General features: G+C 48.2%; 1 protein-coding gene across 2 annotated transcripts in view; it reads left to right on the forward strand.

The window, feature by feature from the left end:
* The window catches only part of HOGA1 (4-hydroxy-2-oxoglutarate aldolase 1), a 177,130-nt gene that overhangs the window by 118,443 nt on the left and 38,982 nt on the right, over positions 1-19,705 (forward strand). Inside the window, exon 6 of one of the 2 annotated variants that reach the window (XM_082267993.1) lies at positions 16,237-16,370. The exons of the other annotated variant lie outside the window; for it this stretch is intronic. Coding sequence (XP_082124119.1) covers positions 16,237-16,370 — 134 coding nt within the window. The remainder of the gene's footprint in view (positions 1-16,236; positions 16,371-19,705) is intronic. 2 annotated transcript variants of the gene reach the window in all.

Raw genomic sequence — 19,705 nt, forward strand, 5'->3', positions numbered from 1 at the left:
TTTATTCCTTTGTGCTGAAGAAAAGCGGACTTTATTTTGTGTTTGATTTATGCACTGCTGGAAGCCTGTTTAAGTTTGCTGAAATAAAGCCTTTTTGTTTATGTTTTAAACGGTTGTGCACTCAATCCGGTGGAGCTAGAACCCCCAAACTTTACAATGTATATATTTATTTATGTATATTGATTTTATGCTTATTGATTGCAAGACTTTTAATAAACAAAATTGGGAAGAATGCTCCTTACATTGGTGGTCAGTGGGAAGAATGCTCCTTACATTGGAGGTCAGTGGGAAGAATGCTCCTTACATTGGGGGTCAGTGGGAAGAATGTCCCTTACATTGGAGGTCAGTGAGAAGAATGCTCCTTACATTGGTGGTCAGGGAAGAATGTTCCTTACATTGGTGGTCAGGGAAGAATTTCCCTTACATTGGTGGTCAGGGAAGAATGCTCCTTACATTGGTGGTCAGTGGGAAGAATGCTCCTTACATTGGTGATCAGTGGGAAGAATGCTCCTTACATTGGTGGTCAGTGGGAAGAATGTCCCTTACATTGGTGGTCAGTGGGAAGAATGCTCCTTACATTGGTAGTCAGTGGGAAGAATGCTCCTTACATTGGTGGTCAGTGGGAAGAATGTTCCTTACATTGGTGGTCAGGGAAGAATGTCCCTTACATTGGTGGTCAGGGAAGAATGTCCCTTACATTGGTGGTCAGTGGGAAGAATGTTCCTTACATTGGTGGTCAGTGGGAAGAATGTTCCTTACATTGGTGGTCAGTGGGAAGAATGTCCCTTACATTGGTGGTCAGGGAAGAATGTCCCTTACATTGGTGGTCAGTGGGAAGAATGTTCCTTACATTGGTGGTCAGTGGGAAGAATGTTCCTTACATTGGTGGTCAGTGGGAAGAATGCTCCTTACATTGGTGATCAGTGGGAAGAATGCTCCTTACATTGGTAGTCAGTGGGAAGAATGTCCCTTACATTGGTGGTCAGTGAGAAGAATGCTCCTTACATTGTGGTCAGTGAGAAGAATGCCCCCTTAGACAGCTAAAAGTATATTTGGTGTAATCACGTTGGCTCTCCTAAATGATGTTTGACCCAGATCCATGTGGACACTATCAGATGGGAGGACAATCAGTCACAGCTCAAGGAACCCCTTGCAACTTTTGGTGGAACCTTGTTTGGGAATGGCTGCTCCAGAGACAGACAGCAAAAACCCCTTCAACCTTTTTTCCCTTAGGTAAAGAGGGAGGATAAAAAACTTCTATCTTGTTTTTATCATCCACATTGGGAAGGTTTCTTCTCACTGTCTGTACCAAACGAGGGCACAGCTCCCAGTTGGGACCCTTCCCCGCTTCATACAAAACAAAAACATTTTGGAGTTACACTTTGATGACCACAGTTTCTGGAGGGCGTCTCTTTTCTGAATAACTCTCCCCCTTCCGAGAACAGTACCCAGCATGGGCGTCCGCAAGGGGGGGCAAGTGCCCCCTCCTGGAAATTTTCTGGCCTGCTTTAAGAGTGGGATCTTTGGGGCCCCTGGCCTGGCCTGCTCTAAAGGGGGATCTATGGGGACCCTGCTCTAAAGGGGATCTATGGGGGACCCTGACCTGGCCTGCTATATAGGGGGATCTATGGGGAACCTGCTCTAAAAGGGATCTATTGGGGACCCTGGCCTGACCTGTGCTAAAGGGGGATCTACGGGGACCCTGCTCTAAATGGGATCTATGGGGGACCCTTGCATGCTCTAAAGGGGGATTTCTTGGGACCCTGGCCTGCCCTAAAGGGGATCTATGGGCATCCTGGCCTGCTCTAAATGGGGTCATATTGGCTATATCTATCTATATATATATATATATATATATATATATATATATATATATATATATATATATATATATATATATATATATATACATATATACATGTATATTCTTAGCAAGGAGTGCCTGGAGAACCTGGTGGTGCAGGAAAACCTGGGAGCACGGGGAATATAGGTGAAAAGGTAAGACTAAAGAGGGATCTATGGAGACCCTGGCCTGCTCTAAAGGGGGATTTATGGGGACCTTGCTCTAAAGGGGATCTATGGGGGACCCTAACCTGGCCTGCTCTAAAGGGGAATCTATGGGGGCAAAAAGGGGCGGAGCATGGGTGACCTTAAAATGATGCCCCCCCCCCTAAAAAATGTTTTGCGGATGCCCATGGTCCCGAGGGATCAGTGGTAACTTCTCGCTGGTCTGTGATGTCAGCCAATCAAGCGGATGAAGACCCTGGAGCCAGCACCTTTAAACGAGCGATGGAAGCTCCATTTTGTGTTTATCATTAAACATTCCCTTTAAGCATCCAACAGAAGAAAATACATAAGCGGCAGTCTTTGGGTTGAAAGTTGAGAGCCAATAAATCTTAGATTGGTATGAATTCGATGTTGGGTCTGTACACTGTAGATGCTCTTTGGGTAACTCTACCTGAGGACGGGGTCATACGATAAACTGCTAACAGCTGAGGGCCAATGTGCTTTATTGTGTTTAAATTGCTGAAGGCTGAAATGAATACTGAAGAGCCTTGTCCTGGATGAACTTTGCTCAGAACTTATGTGACACGGCCGGGTTGTGTATCATGGGAGAGGTTGTGAAGCTCGGTAGAGAAGTGGAGGGGCGGGGGAATGGAGGTACAGCTGACTAGCACTTGTCACCACATAGTTACATAGTTACATAGTTTGTGAGGTTGAAAAAAGACATCAGTCCATCCAGTTCAACCTATGATGTGTGTGTGTGTGTTTGCTGTTAACCGTACATTGTATACCCCTGTATGTTGTACATTGTATACCCCTCTATGTTGTACATTTTATACCCCTGTATGTTGTACATTGTATACCCCTGTATGTTGTACATTGTATACCCCTCTATGTTGTACATTTTATACCCCTGTATGTTGTACATTTTATACCCCTGTATGTTGTACATTGTATACCCCTGTATGTTGTACATTGTATACCCCTGTATGTTGTACATTGTATACCCCTGTATGTTGTACATTGTATACCCCTCTATGTTGTACATTGTATACCCCTCTATGTTGTACATTGTATACCCCTCTATGTTGTACATTGTATACCCCTCTATGTTGTACATTGTATACCCCTCTATGTTGTACATTGTATACCCCTGTATGTTGTACATTGTATACCCCTCTATGTTGTACATTGTATACCCCTGTACGTTGTGGTCTTTAAGGTGACCATCTAATAGTTTTTTGAAACTATCGATGCTCCCTTCTCTGTAATGTAAAGGCTTAAATGAATTTACATACTGGCTTCTGAATTCTGCGGTCGTCTTATTTTTGGAGCCCAATCAAACATACAAATATTTGCCTTCTGTTATTTCCTATTATGCTGTGCATGTGTTTTTAAAATGGGACTCCAGCTAAATCTTTGGATAGGTTTAAATTCCTCAAAAAAAGCCAAAAAGAGTGCCAAACTGAGTCCAAAGTCCTTAGTTGGTATCACAGATGACAACGGAGAACCAAAGGCATCCAATCCGTTTCAGGGGCAAAAATATCCCCCATTCATCAAGGCTTAAACAAATGTAGAAATGGATGCTTGCACCTGCATTGGCAGTGGGACCAGATGTGACGTCACCACGCCACCCTGGCCGGCTTTACAAGTGAACGCTGCAGCTTTCTTTCGTCTTTTTGGATTTTTCGTTATGCCTGATTTTAACTTTGTCATGTGAGTGCACTATTTTTTAATAAATGGAATCTGTTTTAGACGGTATTATGCTATGTACCCTCGTGTTATTTTTATGCACATTTGGTTCTTACGTGCCTACCTGGAAGTTCACCTGAATGGATGCTTAAAGTAGAGTTCTGGCCTATTTTGCAACTTCAGTGATTAATGGAGTGCTCGCTATGCTGATCAACAATTGGGCATTTTCAGTTTTTTTCGGGGGTCCCTTGCCTTTTTTTTTTTTAGGGCATTTTTGATTGTACTTCCTCCTTCTCCCCCCTCTGTGGCCACGGCCACCGACATCACTTCCACCTTTGCATTGCATCCTGGGAGCTGTTTGTCATCACTCCCAGGAGGCTGGACTCAGGAAGAACGCCCAGAACACTCCCTGGAATCAGGGAAAAGGCCCAGAACACTCCCTGGAATCAGGAAGAACTCCCAGAACACTCCCTGGAATCAGGAAGAAGGACACAGCAGATTATACTGCGGCTTCAGATGCCCACATCCAAGATGGCCGCACTCAGACAGCATTTTTAAAAGTAAGATTTTGACTAAAATCCAATACTGCACACCTTGTAAGTATGAGAATAGCGGTTCTGTAAAGGGCGATGGATTAGTATTATTGGGGTATTTTTAGTTAAAAAAGGTATTTGAGGCTGGAACTCCGCTTTAAGATGATCTGCACCTGGTGGGTATTTACCCCCCTCAAGTGTTACTGGCTTTTTCATTCGTTTGGAGGCCATCATATTTTGGTAAGCGGCCAATCGTTTTTCTATCTTCACTGGTGGCCTTTCCCTATTTTGCTGTGAGAGGATTGTGGCCCTTATCTGCATGCTTGGAATTGTGGTTCTTTCTCAACACAAGCGTTTATCTCATCATTGGATATAACTTTTTTTCACCAATCTTTTATGGACTTTTTGTATGGACTTTATGCACATTTTTTTATTATGTCATTATGTATTTATTTATTTTCACTTTGGGCGCACATTTTCATGTATTGATCATGTTTTATTCATATGTTATCCACTTCAATTATTAGCGCTACACGTGTTACTGGTATCATTTGGCTACCGACTTGCCATCTCACCACAGTACTTTTGCTGTGGCGGAGGGGGGATGTGGAGCTACAGGCACTGCTTACTGGTTTGGGGTGTGCCTACTCCCCTGTGATTTGACACAGTGGGAGTTCATCAACAGATCCCGGCCAATGATTCATGGCCAGGGTCCCTGCCGATCGGCTGTCAGGGCATTGTCCACGGCAGAGGTGTCTGAAGACCTGGCATACCTGGCAGTACTTTGCATGGCCACAGGAATGCGCACACCGGGTGCACAAGGGCGCGCACGGAGGCACTGGCGCATAGTTACACATGCTCTCAGCACAGTTTGGTGCCAAACAACCTTTATAGGGAAGTCAGTCATTCTCTGCAATTGCTGGTTGATCTTTGGCTCCTCCAGTGCGTTTGTTCCTGTGATCCCGTTGCTTCTGTGAATTCCTGTTACCCACTAGGCTTGCCCTGAACCATGGTGTTTTTTTTTTTTTTTAATCCTTTTAGATAATATAGATACATTGTTTAAAGCAGAGTTCCACCCAAAAGTGGAACTTCCACTTATATGCTCCCCCCCCCCCCCCTCCGTGCCACATTTTACACCTTTCAGGGGGGAGGGGGGAACGGGTCCCTGTTTTTGACTGGTACCCTTCCCCACTCCCGGGAGACAGCGACTCGCGCTGTCCCTCAGAAGTTCGGCCCCCCTCCTTTTTCCTCCAACGCCAGGCCAATTAGAAAGTGCAGCGCATGCGCAGTAGGGATCCAGCTGTAAAGCCGAAAGGTTCCCCTACCCTTAATGGCTCTGGCGGCACCCGAGAGCTAGTACGGAAATTGGCTTCGGGTGCCGACATTGCGGGAACCCTGGATAGCTAAGTTCTAATATTTTAAAGTCAGCAGCTACAGTATTTTATATTCTCCTCTTTAAGCTCTGATGAAGGGTGATCTTTGGCCCTTGAAACGTATGGGATTGCCTTTTTCTGTTGTTACTTGTGATATTATTAAAGAATTTTTTGCTCCTGAGATTGGCAGTTGGAAGCACTTGGAGGAAGCATTAGGTGGCCGTTTAATACAGAATGGTTCCTGCACAATGAACTCCTGTTTTGGTGGATGGGCGATGTTTGAAGTATATTTTCCTATTTATTATTTATGCCATTTAAAAAGGATACGTAAAGGGCGTATCTTGAATCTTCAGGGCTCCAGTGCAAGAAACCATTAAGGGCCCCCCTGACCTCCGACCAGGATCCTTCTCTTCAAGCCTGTTGGCAGAATGTGAGGGCCCGGGTCCTTCTCTTCAAGCCTGGTGGAAGAACGTGAGGGCCCAGGTCCTTCTCTTTAAGCCTGGTGGCAGAACGTAAGGGCCCAGGTCCTTCTCTTCAAGCCTGGTGGCAGAACGTGAGGGCCCAGGTCCTTCTCTTTAAGCCTGGTGGCAGAACGTGGGGGCCCAGGTCCTTCTTTTCAAGCCTGGTGGCAGAATGCGAGGGCCCGGGTCCTTCTCTTCAGGCCTGGTGGCAGAACGCGAGGGCCCGGGTCCTTCTCTTCAAGCCTGGTGGCAGAACGCGAGGGCCCGGGTCCTTCTCTTCAAGCCTGGTGGCAGAACACGAGGGCCCGGGTCCTTCTCTTCAGGCCTGGTGGCATAACGCGAGGGCCCAGGTCCTTCTCTTCAAGCCTGGTGGCAGAACTTGAGGGCCCAGGTCCTTCTCTTCAAGCCTGGTGGAAGAACGTGAGGGCCCGGGTCCTTCTCTTCAAGCCTAATGGCAGAACGTGAGGGCCCGGGTCCTTCTCTTCAAGCCTGGTGGCAGAACGTGAGGGCCCTGGTCCTTCTCTTCAAGCCTGGTGGCAGAAAGCGAGGGTCACAAGTGCAACCTTTACGACCCTGGTAGTTCCACCATTGGTGCCAGTAGTTATTTTTTTTTTTGTTATTTTTTTTATTATTTTTTACCATTTTTCAAATATTTTATTTTATTAGAGAAGGAGAAACGGTAGGCAAGACAACCATAATATACATATGCCATAACGTATAACAAGGGACATTACAGCCAAGAAAGCAGGGCGTCATAATATCACAACCAGACAGTTAACATTCCAGTACTCCGCAGAACTAGCTCGCCCTCCCCTACAACCAGGGGAGGGACCACCTCTTGTCCCTATACCCTGCAATGACTAAGCTTAGTGTGGTATATAGGGCAACCTGTGACTAGAGATGAGAGCCCACCTGACCGTTACACCCCAATTTTAGATAGAGGTGAGACAGGAAGGACACCGAGAAGATACATATAGGAGCAAAATAGAGAAGTGGTATAGAGAGGGACAGACACGACAATAAAAAAAAAAAAAAAAAAAAAGGGGGGAGGGGGGGAGGGAAGGAGAAAAGTCCCCCCGCACGGAGCAGCCCCGCGGTGGTGCCCGTTCCGGGGTTAGTCACACATCAGCGATTTCCCCTTGTCAGAAAGCACAAAGGAGTTCCAAAATCCCCAAATCTTCTCATATCGGTCCCTGCGATGCTGCTTCGTAAGGGTGAGATCCTCCATACGATTTATATCTTCCATCTTGCGCATACAGTCTTTAATCGTTGGCGCCCTAGTGGACTTCCATAACATCGGGATACAAGCTTTCGCCGCACACAGCACGTGAGGAATAATCGATTTCTTGCTTTTGGAAATCGGCATAGGAGATATCTGAAGAAGGAAGAACTCCGGAGTGTCCGGAATAACCCGGTCCGAAAGTTCCCCCAAAAGAGCCCGCACATCGGTCCAAAAGGTCCGAAGCCGGGGACAAGACCAGAAGACGTGAAGCATCGTGCCCTCCTCCTCCCGACACCTCCAGCAGACGTCCGACGCATCTGGGAAAATTTTATGTAACGTGGAGGGTACCCGATACCAACGGGTCAGGATCTTGTAATTTAGTTCCTGCAATTTTGTGCACGTCGGCGTTTTCAGTGCCAATGTGCAAACCTTCAATCTCTGTGCCAGGGTGAGGTCCAGCCGCAGGTCCCGTTCCCATTTCCCTAGACCTGGTAGTACAAAATCCTCAGCCGGGGTGACCAGTAAGCTGTACGACTTGGACAGGGAGCCCGGTAGCCTCCCACTCCCTACAAAGTACTCTTCAAAAGGGGTGAGGTCCCGAACAAACGAAGGGTCCGGCAGTGAGTGGAGAAAGTGGTGTACCCGAGCCGCACGCCAGAAGTCCAGCTGAAAAGGGCCTTCACCGGCCATCAGTTCCGACATCGATGGCCAACGAGACCCTCGGAGGAAGTGCCGGGCCTGAGAGACCCCCCGGTCCACCAGCCCCCGAAATCCCACATCTTCCACACCAGGGGTAAATCCCGGGTTCCCCAAAATAGGGTACAAGGGGGACGTCAGTGAAGAGATGGAGGGGTGCGACAAGATTCGACGGACGACCGCAATCGTCTCTCCAATCGTGGGGTGTGCCCGAACCTCCGGGGGGGTGCCCCCGGCAATCCACGGCAACCCCTCCAACGATGTCGACGTCTGACCCTTCTCCATCAGCACCCACAGCTTGTCGGCCCCGTGTCGCTGCCAATCAAGGAGCCTGCCCAGATGGACAGCCCGGTGATATTTCGCCACATCTGGTAGGGCAAGTCCGCCATAATGCTTAGGCAACGTTAAATGAGCCCGCGCAAGCCTAGCTCTCCCATGAGCCCAAACAAACTTCAAAAACACACTGTGTGTTCGGGCGAAGAAGGCAGGCGGAATCTTCACCGGCAAGGTCTGCAAGAGGTACAGGAATTTGGGAAGGATCGACATCTTAAGCAAGTTGCACCTCCCAAACCAGGAGTGCAACCCCGAGTGCCAAGACTCCAGGATGCGGCGAACTTTCGTTAATAGGGGAGGGAAATTCAGATCATAAAGCCGGTTCAGGTCCGCTGGTATCTGGGTGCCCAGGTAAGTTAAGGCCCGCGTAGTCCACTTAAAAGGCAGTATGGACGACAGGTGCGTCAAAAGGGGGGCCGGTATCTCCACCCCCAATGCCTCAGATTTGTGGAAGTTAATCTTGAGGTTGGAGCAGCGACCGTAGCGCTCCAACTCCTTCATCAAATTTGGGGCAGAGATCATAGGGTTGGTAAGAGAGAAAAGCATATCATCGGCATACGCCGAGACCTTGCATTCCACTGAGCCGACCTTAACACCCGAGACATCGGGGTTAGCCCTCACTCTGCTCAAGAACGGCTCTAAGGAGAGAGCGTAGAGCAAGGGCGACAGAGGACACCCCTGACGGGTACCGTTCGAGATGCTAAACGGATCTGAGAGCACTCCATTACACTTCACCTGGGCGGACGGATGGGAGTAGATTTGGCCTATCCAGGAGAGTAGAGTGTCTCCAAAGCCCATCATGCGGAGCGTCGAGAGCATAAAGCGCCAATTGACACGGTCGAACGCTTTTTCCGCGTCCGTATTTAGCAGCACACAAGGCGTTCGGGTAGACCGAGCTACATGTATAATATTAAGGGCCTTCAGGGTATTATCCCTTGCTTCCCTGGAGGGAATGAATCCCACTTGATCCAGATGTATTAAACGTGGCATGTGTAGGCTCAAGCGGGTGGCCAGCACCTTCGTAAAAATCTTGAGGTCCATATTCAGCAAGGAGATGGGCCTATAACTCCCGCAGCTGGATGGGTCCTTGCCCTCCTTGGGGAGCACGGATACGTGGGCCCGCAGCGTGTCCGGCGGGAAAGACGATTCCCCCTTACCCAGCATGTTAAACCACTCCACCAAACGAGGGCCAAGCACCCCCATGTAGGTCGAGTAGTACGGGAGAGTAAAGCCGTCGGGGCCTGGCGCCTTACCTGCCTGAAAAGCGCCCACCGCCGCCTGAATCTCCAACAACGTAATGGGGGCTTCCAGTTCCTCCCGGACCGTGTCATCCAGTGAAGGCAACGTCACTGAATTTAGATAATCGTCAATGGCAGATTGCGATATTCCAGAGTCTGGTAGATTGTATAGGGACTCGTAAAAAACCCGAAACGCGCTAGCAATCTGTTTGGGCAATGATACAAGGCCCCCTGTCGGGGCTGTGACGCGAGGAACATAATTGGCAAGTCGTTGGGCTTTAACCGCGGCCGCCAGTAGCCTCCCACACTTGTCCCCTTCCATATAGAAGGCATGTTGGGCCCGCTGTAGATCCGACTTAGCCTTCGCGAACAAGAGTTCCCGAGCTTGTCTGCGCAGAACAAAAAGTTCTTGCTCCTCCAGTCTATCGAGATGTTGCTTGTGAGAGGTCTCCAGCCTGTGAATGTCCTCCAGGAGTTTCTCCAAATGCTGGGACCTCAGTTTCTTGAGCCGGGCGCCGTGCTTTAAAAAAACCCCCCGGATGACGGCTTTATGAGCCTCCCAGATCATCCCCGGATCGCAGTCGTCAGTGGTATTGACTCTGAAGTATTCCGTGAGTTCCCGCATCACATCTGTCTGCACTTCCCCGTTGGAAAGAAGGGCGTCACTCAAACGCCAGAAACGCATCTTCCCCTGCAATCCTTCAGACAGTTTATACACCAACAAGATCGGCGCATGGTCCGAAAAAGTCGCCACGTCAATTGAGGCATCCAAGATCGCATGCAACTGGTTGTGTGGGACCAAGAAGTAGTCGATGCGAGAGTACACTTTATGGGGAGGGGAGAAAAAGGTATAGTCCCGTTCATTGTCGTGTAGCAATCGCCAAACATCGACAAGTTGAGCGTCGTGGAGAGCCTGAAGGATCCTCCTCCGTGAGCCGAGGGGCACCGACGAGCTGCCGGAGGAAGTGTCTACCGTCGGGGACAGGGGCACATTAAAATCCCCCCCCAAGATCAATTGGCCCGCCTGGAAGGACGCCAATTTTCTAAGAACCCTGATCAGGAACGCATCCTGCCCTTCATTGGGGGCATATATGCTCGCCAACGTCACCACGTTCGTACCTATGACGCCTTTCACAAACACAAAGCGGCCGTTGGGGTCTATCAGAGAGCCCTGGCAGGACCAGGGCACCCGCGCAGCTATAAGGATGGAGACTCCCCTAGACTTGGCAGCAGCATTCGTAGAATGAAAGGAAGTGGGGTAGAACCTGTTTGTCAATCTCTGCAAGCGGTCCGTCCGGAAGTGTGTCTCCTGAACGAACGCCACATCCGCCCGTTTGCGGCGTAAGTCATTGAGAAGAACTTTGCGCTTCTCTGGGACATTAAGCCCCTTGGCATTGAGGGAGACCACCGTAAGCTCATCCATGTTTGGGGGGGGGGGGGGGTAGGGAGGAGAAAAAAAAAAAAAAGGGGGGGGGAGGGGAGAGGAAAAACAAGAAGGTAGAAAAAAGGGGGGAAGAAATAGAAGTAGGCACAGGAACCGCCCTGTACCAACTAAAGGGCAGTACTGCCACCAGGCACCCGAAGACCCCTAAGGGTAAGCTAGTGCAGGCCTAAATGGGGACGCGGGCAGAACAGGCACAGCCAAAACCGCAGGTCCCGGCCACCCACCCAACCCAACCATGTAGAAACTAGAAATGGGAAGGAGATAGAGATAGAAAAACCCTACGTGAGGAATCCCCGACATCCCTGAAAGAACCACTTGCAACGGAATGCCCCCAGTAGAACCCGAGCAATCCGGAATCAAGTGTAAACAGCAAACATTAAACAGTAAGCCGAGTAGGACCCGGCCCCCACCAAGTCCCAGACCCGCGCCAAGGGAGAGAGATCCCACCGGCAAGGACGCCCCCAGAGGGGGGGAGCGCCGGACATCCCAACAGGCGACCGCCGTCTGTCCAGAGTGCGCAGTGGACCATAAACCAAGAGCGGGGTCAGCGGGGGTCACCCCCCACAGCGCGGGGGACGAGATAGCCACCAGTACCTCCCGTCCCCGCACCAGTTCCACTGCCCCACCGCGCACCCTCATTGGCCATAGGGACCCCCCCCCCCGCAGCAGTAAGGCACATATCCCCACACAGGACCACAGAACATGTGAGCTCGCCTAAGCTAGTGGAGCGCCCATTCCCACCCACAGACCCGCCCCTTATAACCAACAAAGAAATACAAAAACCGTCCCTCCTGAACAGTCCCAGCCCGCCTCCATCACATGTACCATGTATATATTGCCGCTCCTGAACCCCCCACCCCCCAATCCCCCCCCCGTAGGGGCACTTGTACCCGAGAAGTATAGATGATGGTCTCATCTGGCACATACCTCCCTGCATTGTTACAAAGTCACAACACAACCACAGCCGTCCATCGCCCCCACCAGCTCCCCGAGACCCCCCCACCTCCCCCAGCAAAGTCTCAATGCTTCCGTCACGGGGAGGGGGACCCCCAGAAGTCCGACGCCCCCCCCCACCGCCCCCCAGAAGGGATTCTCCGCACTGGAGGGAAATGGGCAGGGGAGGGGACGAAGGACCCTCCATCAGAGCACGGGATCCCTAGGGTATAGAGTCTTCGCTGAGGCAGGGCACTGCCATGTCCCAGAAAGGATCCCCAATTCACAGCAGAGTCTGGAGCTCACAGCATGGGCAGTCCCGAAGAGCAGGGGGAAACCGACGAACATGCCGATCAGGGGGGGCCGAGACAGGGGGGGGCCGCCAACATCCATCCATCTGTGGCGAGCAGCTGGAACAGTCAGTGAAAAGACTAACCACGGGGGGTCTGCGCATAGGGCACCCCAATACTCACGGGTCCACACAGTCTCCGATTAGTCCTCTCTCGCAGCCTCCGGCACCCCAGAGCGGGAACGCCTGCGTGCGAGTTGCGGACGAGGGGCTAGAGGAGCGCCTCCCCCGTTCCTGCCGATGCCGGTATTCCTGCGGTCCCCGGGGCGGGGAAGAAGCACCAACCAGTCCGGAACCTGTATGGGTTGAACCCCCAGGAAGGCGAAGAGGGCCGGTAAGTCCGTTTTAGAGCGCAGGGTGAAGGAGGAGTTGGGTTTTCGAATGGTCAAGGCTAGAGGGTAGCCCCACCGATAGGTCGCACCCTCCCTGCGTACCATGTCCAGGACCGGGCGTAGCAACGCCCGACGATACAGTGTGGCCCGGGAAAGGTCCGGCAGGATCCGTAAGTGTGCACCATCAAAGTCAATTGTATTGGCCTCCCACGCCTTCCGAATCACCAGCTCCCGGTGGGAGTAACGATGGAAGCGGCACACCACATCTCGTGGGCGGGAAGGGTCCGGGGAGCGGGGACCCAGGGCCCGATGGATCCGATCAAATTCCAGGTTGGGTGGCATGGAGTCCCCCAGCAGGTCATTCAGGATCGCAGTCACAGACGCGGCTAAATCCTCCGTGCCCGTAGCTTCCGGCAGGCCTTTAATGCGGACATTATTGCGCCGGCTGCGATCCTCCATGTCCTCCATGTGTAATTGCATTGCCAGGGCCGCATCCCTATTGGCTGATTGTTCCCGCTCTAGAGCCACCAGGCGGACATCCATTGCAGCCAGAGTCTCCTCTCCCGTGGCCACTCTGTCAGCCACCTGCTGTATTTCCCCACGCACCTGTTGAACTTCACGCCGGTGGGTTGCCTCCAGGCGGCTCACTATGGCTTCAATGTCACTCGTGCTGGGCAGAGCCCGCAGGATACTCCGCAACTCCTCGTCCATCCCCACTGAGGGGGTCACACTGGCCGATACAGGGCGGAAGGCAGCCGGAGTATGAATAACAGTGTCCGTAGAAGATGCCGGAGAGTTCCCGCCCGAAGGCCCCGGCTGCTCCATCTCCGCCATATTGCCCGCCGGGGACGAGGTCTGCGATGTGGGGAAAAAGCGCTGGATTTCTCCCGAGGATCGCGGTTTGCTCGTCACCCCAGGTCCCCCGGATGGTCCCCTTGTCTTTCGCTTCTTAAATGTCCTCATATCTCGCCGTCACTGAGCAGGTAAGTCGGGTTGGGTGATAGTGGGCACGGAGCTCCGCAAAAAGACGACCTCAGCCGGCCATGACCAGACCACGCCCCCATTTTTTACCATTTTTATTTTGATTGTTTTTTTTTTTTTTGGAAATTTTATTTTTAATTATTTTTTACAATTTAATTTATTATTATTTTTTAAGGCTTTTATATAAAAAATATAATAATAAATAATAATAATAAATAATACAATAAAAATGTAAAAATAAAAAATAAATACAAATACCGTCTTTGTCGTTTTGTGCGACCCAAGTGGTCGAGCCTTTCATCCCCTTCTTTTTTACAATATCGGCACTTGCCGGGTAAAAAAGTCATGCGGGGTACAGAGACTTCCTAGCACCCGGTACCCTGGGTCAATTCTTCATGCATATATCTGCCTCTCCTGTATGTTCTGGTTGATATTGTTTCAAATTTTCTGTGGAATTGTTCCATTTTCGTTTTGGCACAATTATTTCTGGCAGAATTGTTTCTGAACTTACCGTATGCTGCTTTGAAAAAAATGTATGTGAAAAAAAAATGATACAAAAAAAAAATGTAAAGGGGCAGCGTGAAAATAAAAAGTAAAATAAATAAGAAAAAAAAAGTTTAAAGCCTCCGAGCTCTCGCGCAGAAGCAAACACATATGTAAGTCGCACCCACATATGTTATTGGTGTTCAAACCACACATGTGAGTTATCGCTCCGATCATTAGAGGGAGAGCAACAATTCTAGCACAGGACCTCTGTGACTCTAAACAGGTAACCTTAAAGCGTCGCCTATGGATATTTTTATGTATGTTGCCATTCCACGAATGTGCGCAATTTTGAAGCATGACATGTTAGGTATTTATTTGGTGTAACATCATCTTTCACATTATACAAAAAAAATTGGGCTAACTTTACTGTTTTTTTTTTTTTTTTTTAATTAAAAGAAATGTATTTATTTATTTTTTTAAATTGCGTTTGTAAGACCGCTGGGCAAATATGGTATGACATATAATATTGCAACGGCCGCCATTTTATTCTCTAGGGTCTCTGTTTAAAAAAATATATATATATATATATATATATATATATATATATATATATATATAGATATAGATATAGATATATATATATATATATATATATATATATATATATATATATATAAAATATTATATATATATATATATATATATATATATAAAATATTATATATATATATATATATAAAAAATATATATATATAGTGTGTGTGTTTTTGTATGTATTTATGTATATATATTTATACATAGATTAAAAAAAAAATATATATATATATATACTGTGTGTGTTTTTATATATTTATATATATATATATATATATATATATATATATATATATATATATATATATATATATATATATATATATATATATATATATATATATATAAAAAAATATATATATATATATTGTTTGGGTGTTCTAAGTAATTTTCTAACAAAAAATACAGATTTTTACTTATAAACAACAAATGTCAGAAATAAGCTTTGTCTTGAATTGGGGAAACAGGAAGCACTGAGCACACATCACTTCCAGTTTCCGCGGGATGTAAACGGCGCCATTTTTTTTCAAAAATCAAAAGCATTCAAATACACAAATCTGGGTGTTTTAAATACTTTTAAGGGCAGGAGAGGGGTCTGGGGTCACATGCCTATTGCTTTAACATTTTTTAAAAATGTAATTATTTTATTTTTTTTACACTGTCACTTCAACTTTTTTTTTTTTTAATCCTTTTATCGCTGTCACAAGGAATGTTTAGGATTAAAAAAAAAAAAAAAAGTTGAAGTGACAGTGTAAAAAAAATAAAAAAATACATTTTTAAAAAATGTTAACGTATCCCCGTCCTCCCATGCTCGTGCACAAAGGCAAACGCATGTGTTGGTCCCACACGCATGCAAATAACGATCGTCCCATGCATGTGAGGTATCACCACGAACGTCAGATCATGGGCAGTAATTCTAACACCTGACCTCCTCTGTAAATCTAAAGTGATAACCTGTGAAAGCTTTTAAAGCGTCACCTATGGATAGTAAAATGTACGTTGTTTGTTGCCAATGCACCAGTGTACGCAATTTTAAAAAGCATGACCTGTAACAATCCTCTTTTATACTTTTACCAAAAAATTTGGTTATACAGTATATTGTGATTTTTGCAATAAATTTCACTAAAAAGTGTGTTTTTTCCCCCCAAAAAAATTGTGTTTCAAAAACTGCTGTGTAAATATCGTGTGAATAAATACAAATTTTTAAAATAAAATTGCAACACCCACAAATTTATTCTCTAGGGCCTCTGCTTTAAAAAAATAAAAATAAGATAAACAATAATGTTTGGGGGTTCTATGATATTTTCTACCGAAAAATAAAAAACATTAAAAGTTTAAGTCGCCATAAAGCCCCTCTCGTTTTTCCTAAACGCACCTCTGCCTAATAAAAAAAATCATTACCCTACATATTCTCCATCCTGGGAATTTTTTTTTTTTTTTTTATCAGTTTGGGACCCCGAATTAGTCCCTTGGACTAGTAGTTTTTAAACAATTTCCACTCCCTTGTACATATAGTAATATGCAACCTTATAATGACCCAATGTCTTTCCATGTTTTTGGCATAGGTGCCGTTGGAGGAATTTGTGCTCTTGCTAATGTCCTTGGTCCCCAGCTGTGTGAACTGGAAAGTCTGTGTGTTAACGGCCGCTGGCAGGAAGCAAGAGAGCTCCAGTACCGGCTGATTGAGCCAAATGCTGCGGTAAGTGTGGCCTACAGGACTTTTATCTCTTGCAGCATTTACACCACAAGGGGGCGTCTGCTTCCAGGTCATATATAAGAGGCAACTTTGGTTTTGGAAGATTCCCCGTTCAAGTGAACCGTAAGTCTCATTCACATGGGAGTCCTACAGTGCACACCTGTGTGAGGGCAGTCACCAGGGCTGGGACAAGGGGTGGGCAAAAGGGACAAGTGCCCTGGGCGCAGAAATGCTGTGGGACTGGATCTCCTCCCCCTTACATTTCAATGCCACTAACCACCAATATGGAGGAGGGGTTAATAATACTGACAATTGCGCTGGGAGTTATTATATCCACTGACATCAATGTTGGGGGTTATTATTGCATCCACTGACACCTGTGCTGGGGTTTGTTATGGCGCCCACTCACACCAATGATGGGGGTTATTATTGCATGTACCAACATCTGTGCTGGGGGTTATTATTGCATCCACTGACCCACTGACACCAATGCTGGGGTTTAGTATTGTGCCCACTGACACCAGTGATGGGGGTTATTATTGTGCCCACTGACACCAGTGATGAGGCTTAGTATTATGCCCACTGACACCAGTGATGAGGGTTAGTATTGTGCCCACTGACACCAGTGATGGGGGTTAGTATTGTGCCCACTGACACCAGTGATGGGGGTTATTATTGTGCCCACTGACACCAGTGATGAGGGTTAGTATTGTACCCACTGACACCAGTGATGAGGGTTAGTATTGTACCCACTGACACCAGTGATGAGGCTTAGTATTATGCCCACTGACACCAGTGATGAGGGTTAGTATTGTGCCCACTGACACCAGTGATGAGGGTTAGTATTATGCCCACTGACACCAGTGATGAGGGTTAGTATTGTGCCCACTGACACCAGTGATGAGGGTTAGTATTGTGCCCACTGACACCAGTGATGAGGGTTAGTATTGTGCCCACTGACACCAGTGATGAGGGTTAGTATTATGCCCACTGACACCAGTGATGAGGGTTAGTATTGTACCCACTGACACCAGTGATGAGGCTTAGTATTATGCCCACTGACACCAGTGATGAGGGTTAGTATTGTGCCCACTGACACCAGTGATGAGGGTTAGTATTATGCCCACTGACACCAGTGATGGGGGTTATTATTGTGCCCACTGACACCAGTGATGAGGGTTAGTATTGTGCCCACTGACACCAGTGCTGAAGGTTATTGTTGTGTCCACTGACCTATGTTAAGGGGTTATTACTGTGTCCACTGACCCCAGTGCTGGGAGTTATTTTTGTGTCCACTTATTCTGGTGTCAATCACACAAATACTAGTAGCCCATATCCCATCCTGGGACCCAGTCCCTGCTGCAGCCTCCCACGATCACCCTATCAAATGACTGGTTGCTAGGACTGCCTGGTGTCTAGCAACCAGTGACTTGTATGCAGAGGCCCCAGAATTCAGAGTGGAGGAGGTTGTACTTTCCTTTTCCAAACCTGCTCCGTCCTCCTCCAGCTTCCATTCTGCTGAAAGTGACTATGAAAGAACTGAAAGTCTGAGGTAAGGGGTCCCGTGGGGCTGTGAGAAGGAGAGCCGGGAAGAGACAGAGGATGGCAGCCAGTGCTGGAGGACAGAGAGCCGGAGGTAGAGATAAATAGGAGAGGAAGAGGCAGCCTTAGCAGGGGGGGGGGAAGAGGGGCAGCTGGAGGGAGCAGGTGAGGAGGTGGAGGAGGACACAGCTGGGGCCGAGCAGGAGGGACTGGAACATCTCACAGCCGCACTGACAGACCAACTATCGATCAGTCCCCAGTGGCAAGACAATGAAAGATGGTGGTGTAATCAAAGACAGGAACGTGCTTCAATTTGGATGTCACCTGACTACTAAGCAGCAAAAATAATGCAACTTAGTCACCATGGGTTCCAGTGCTTAGAACATCTCTATTTGCCTTATTAACCATTTCTTGACCGGAAGGATTTGCCCCCTTAATGACCAGGCCATTTTTTGCAATTCGACACTGCCTTACTTTAACGGACAATTGCGTGTCCTGCCCAAATAAAATTGATGTCCTTTTTTTCCCCCACAAATAGAGTTTACAACAGCAGACCACCGTTCTCTCTTCACGAGGAGCAATCACAGGTGCCCGGCCCCGTGAATCAGTTTTCCTGCTGGCGAATGGGGGCGCGCACCCCCCCAGGATTGCTTCCACGGAATGCCGCACATATATAGTATACAGTATATATGCGGAGGGCGGTCGGCAAGCGGTTAAAGCTAAATTCCCGGACTTCAGCTCCCTTGTAAAAAAATGAAGGTACACTATGAGTTAAGTCCAGCAAGGTGTATGACACCTCCTAGGCTTAGCCCCACTATTTATACACTATATTTCCAAAAGTATTGGGACGCCTGCCTTTACACCCACATGAACTTTATTGGCATCCCAGTGTTAGTCCGTAGGGTTAAATAATGAGTTGGCCCACCCTTTGCAGCTATAACAGCTTCAACTCTTCTGGGAAGGCTGTCCACAAGGTTTAGGAGTGTGTCTATGGTAGGGGTGGGGAACCTACGGCCCGTGGGCCGAAGTCACCTGGTCCGGCCCCCCGTGCAGCTGACTCTGTGTCTCTCAGCTGATCTGTCAGAACGGAGCCGATGCTTCCTGTATAGTTGCGGCTCCGTTCTGATAGTCTGAATGAGTCACAGGCGGAGTGATATCAAATGCACTCTGCCTGTGACCAATACAGGAAACATCACCTCTTCATCGCCAGAACCAGCAGTACCAGCAGTACCAGCCAGAACCAGCAATACTCACAGCAGTACCAGCCAAAGCCAGCAGTACCAGCCAGAACCAACAGTACCAGCCAGAGTCAGCAGTACCAGCCAGAACCAGCAGTACTCGCAGCAGTACCAGCCAGAACCAGCAGTATCAGCCAGAGCCAGCAGTACCAGCAGTACTCACAGTAGTACCAGCCAGAACCAACAGTACCCACAGCAGTACCAGCCAGAACCAGCAGTACCAGCCAGAGCCAGCAGTACTCACAGCAGTACCAGCCAGAGCCAGCAGTACCCACAGCAGAACCAGCAGTACCCACAATGGTACCAGCCAGAGCCAGCAGTACTCACAACATTACCAGCCAGAACCAGCAGTACCAGCCAGAGCCAGCAGTACTCACAGCCGTACCAGCCAGAGACAGCAGTACCCACAGCAGAACCAACAGTAACCACAGCAGTACCAGCCAGAGTCAGCAGTACCCACAACAGTACTAGCCAGCAGTACCCACAGCAGTACCTACAGCACAGTACCAGCCGGCAGTACCAGCCTGAGTCAGCAGTACCCACAGCAATACCAGCCAG

Source organism: Pelophylax lessonae (assembly GCF_965119305.1).
Source record: "Pelophylax lessonae genome assembly, chromosome: 9".
NCBI classification, from domain to species: Eukaryota; Metazoa; Chordata; class Amphibia; order Anura; family Ranidae; genus Pelophylax; species Pelophylax lessonae.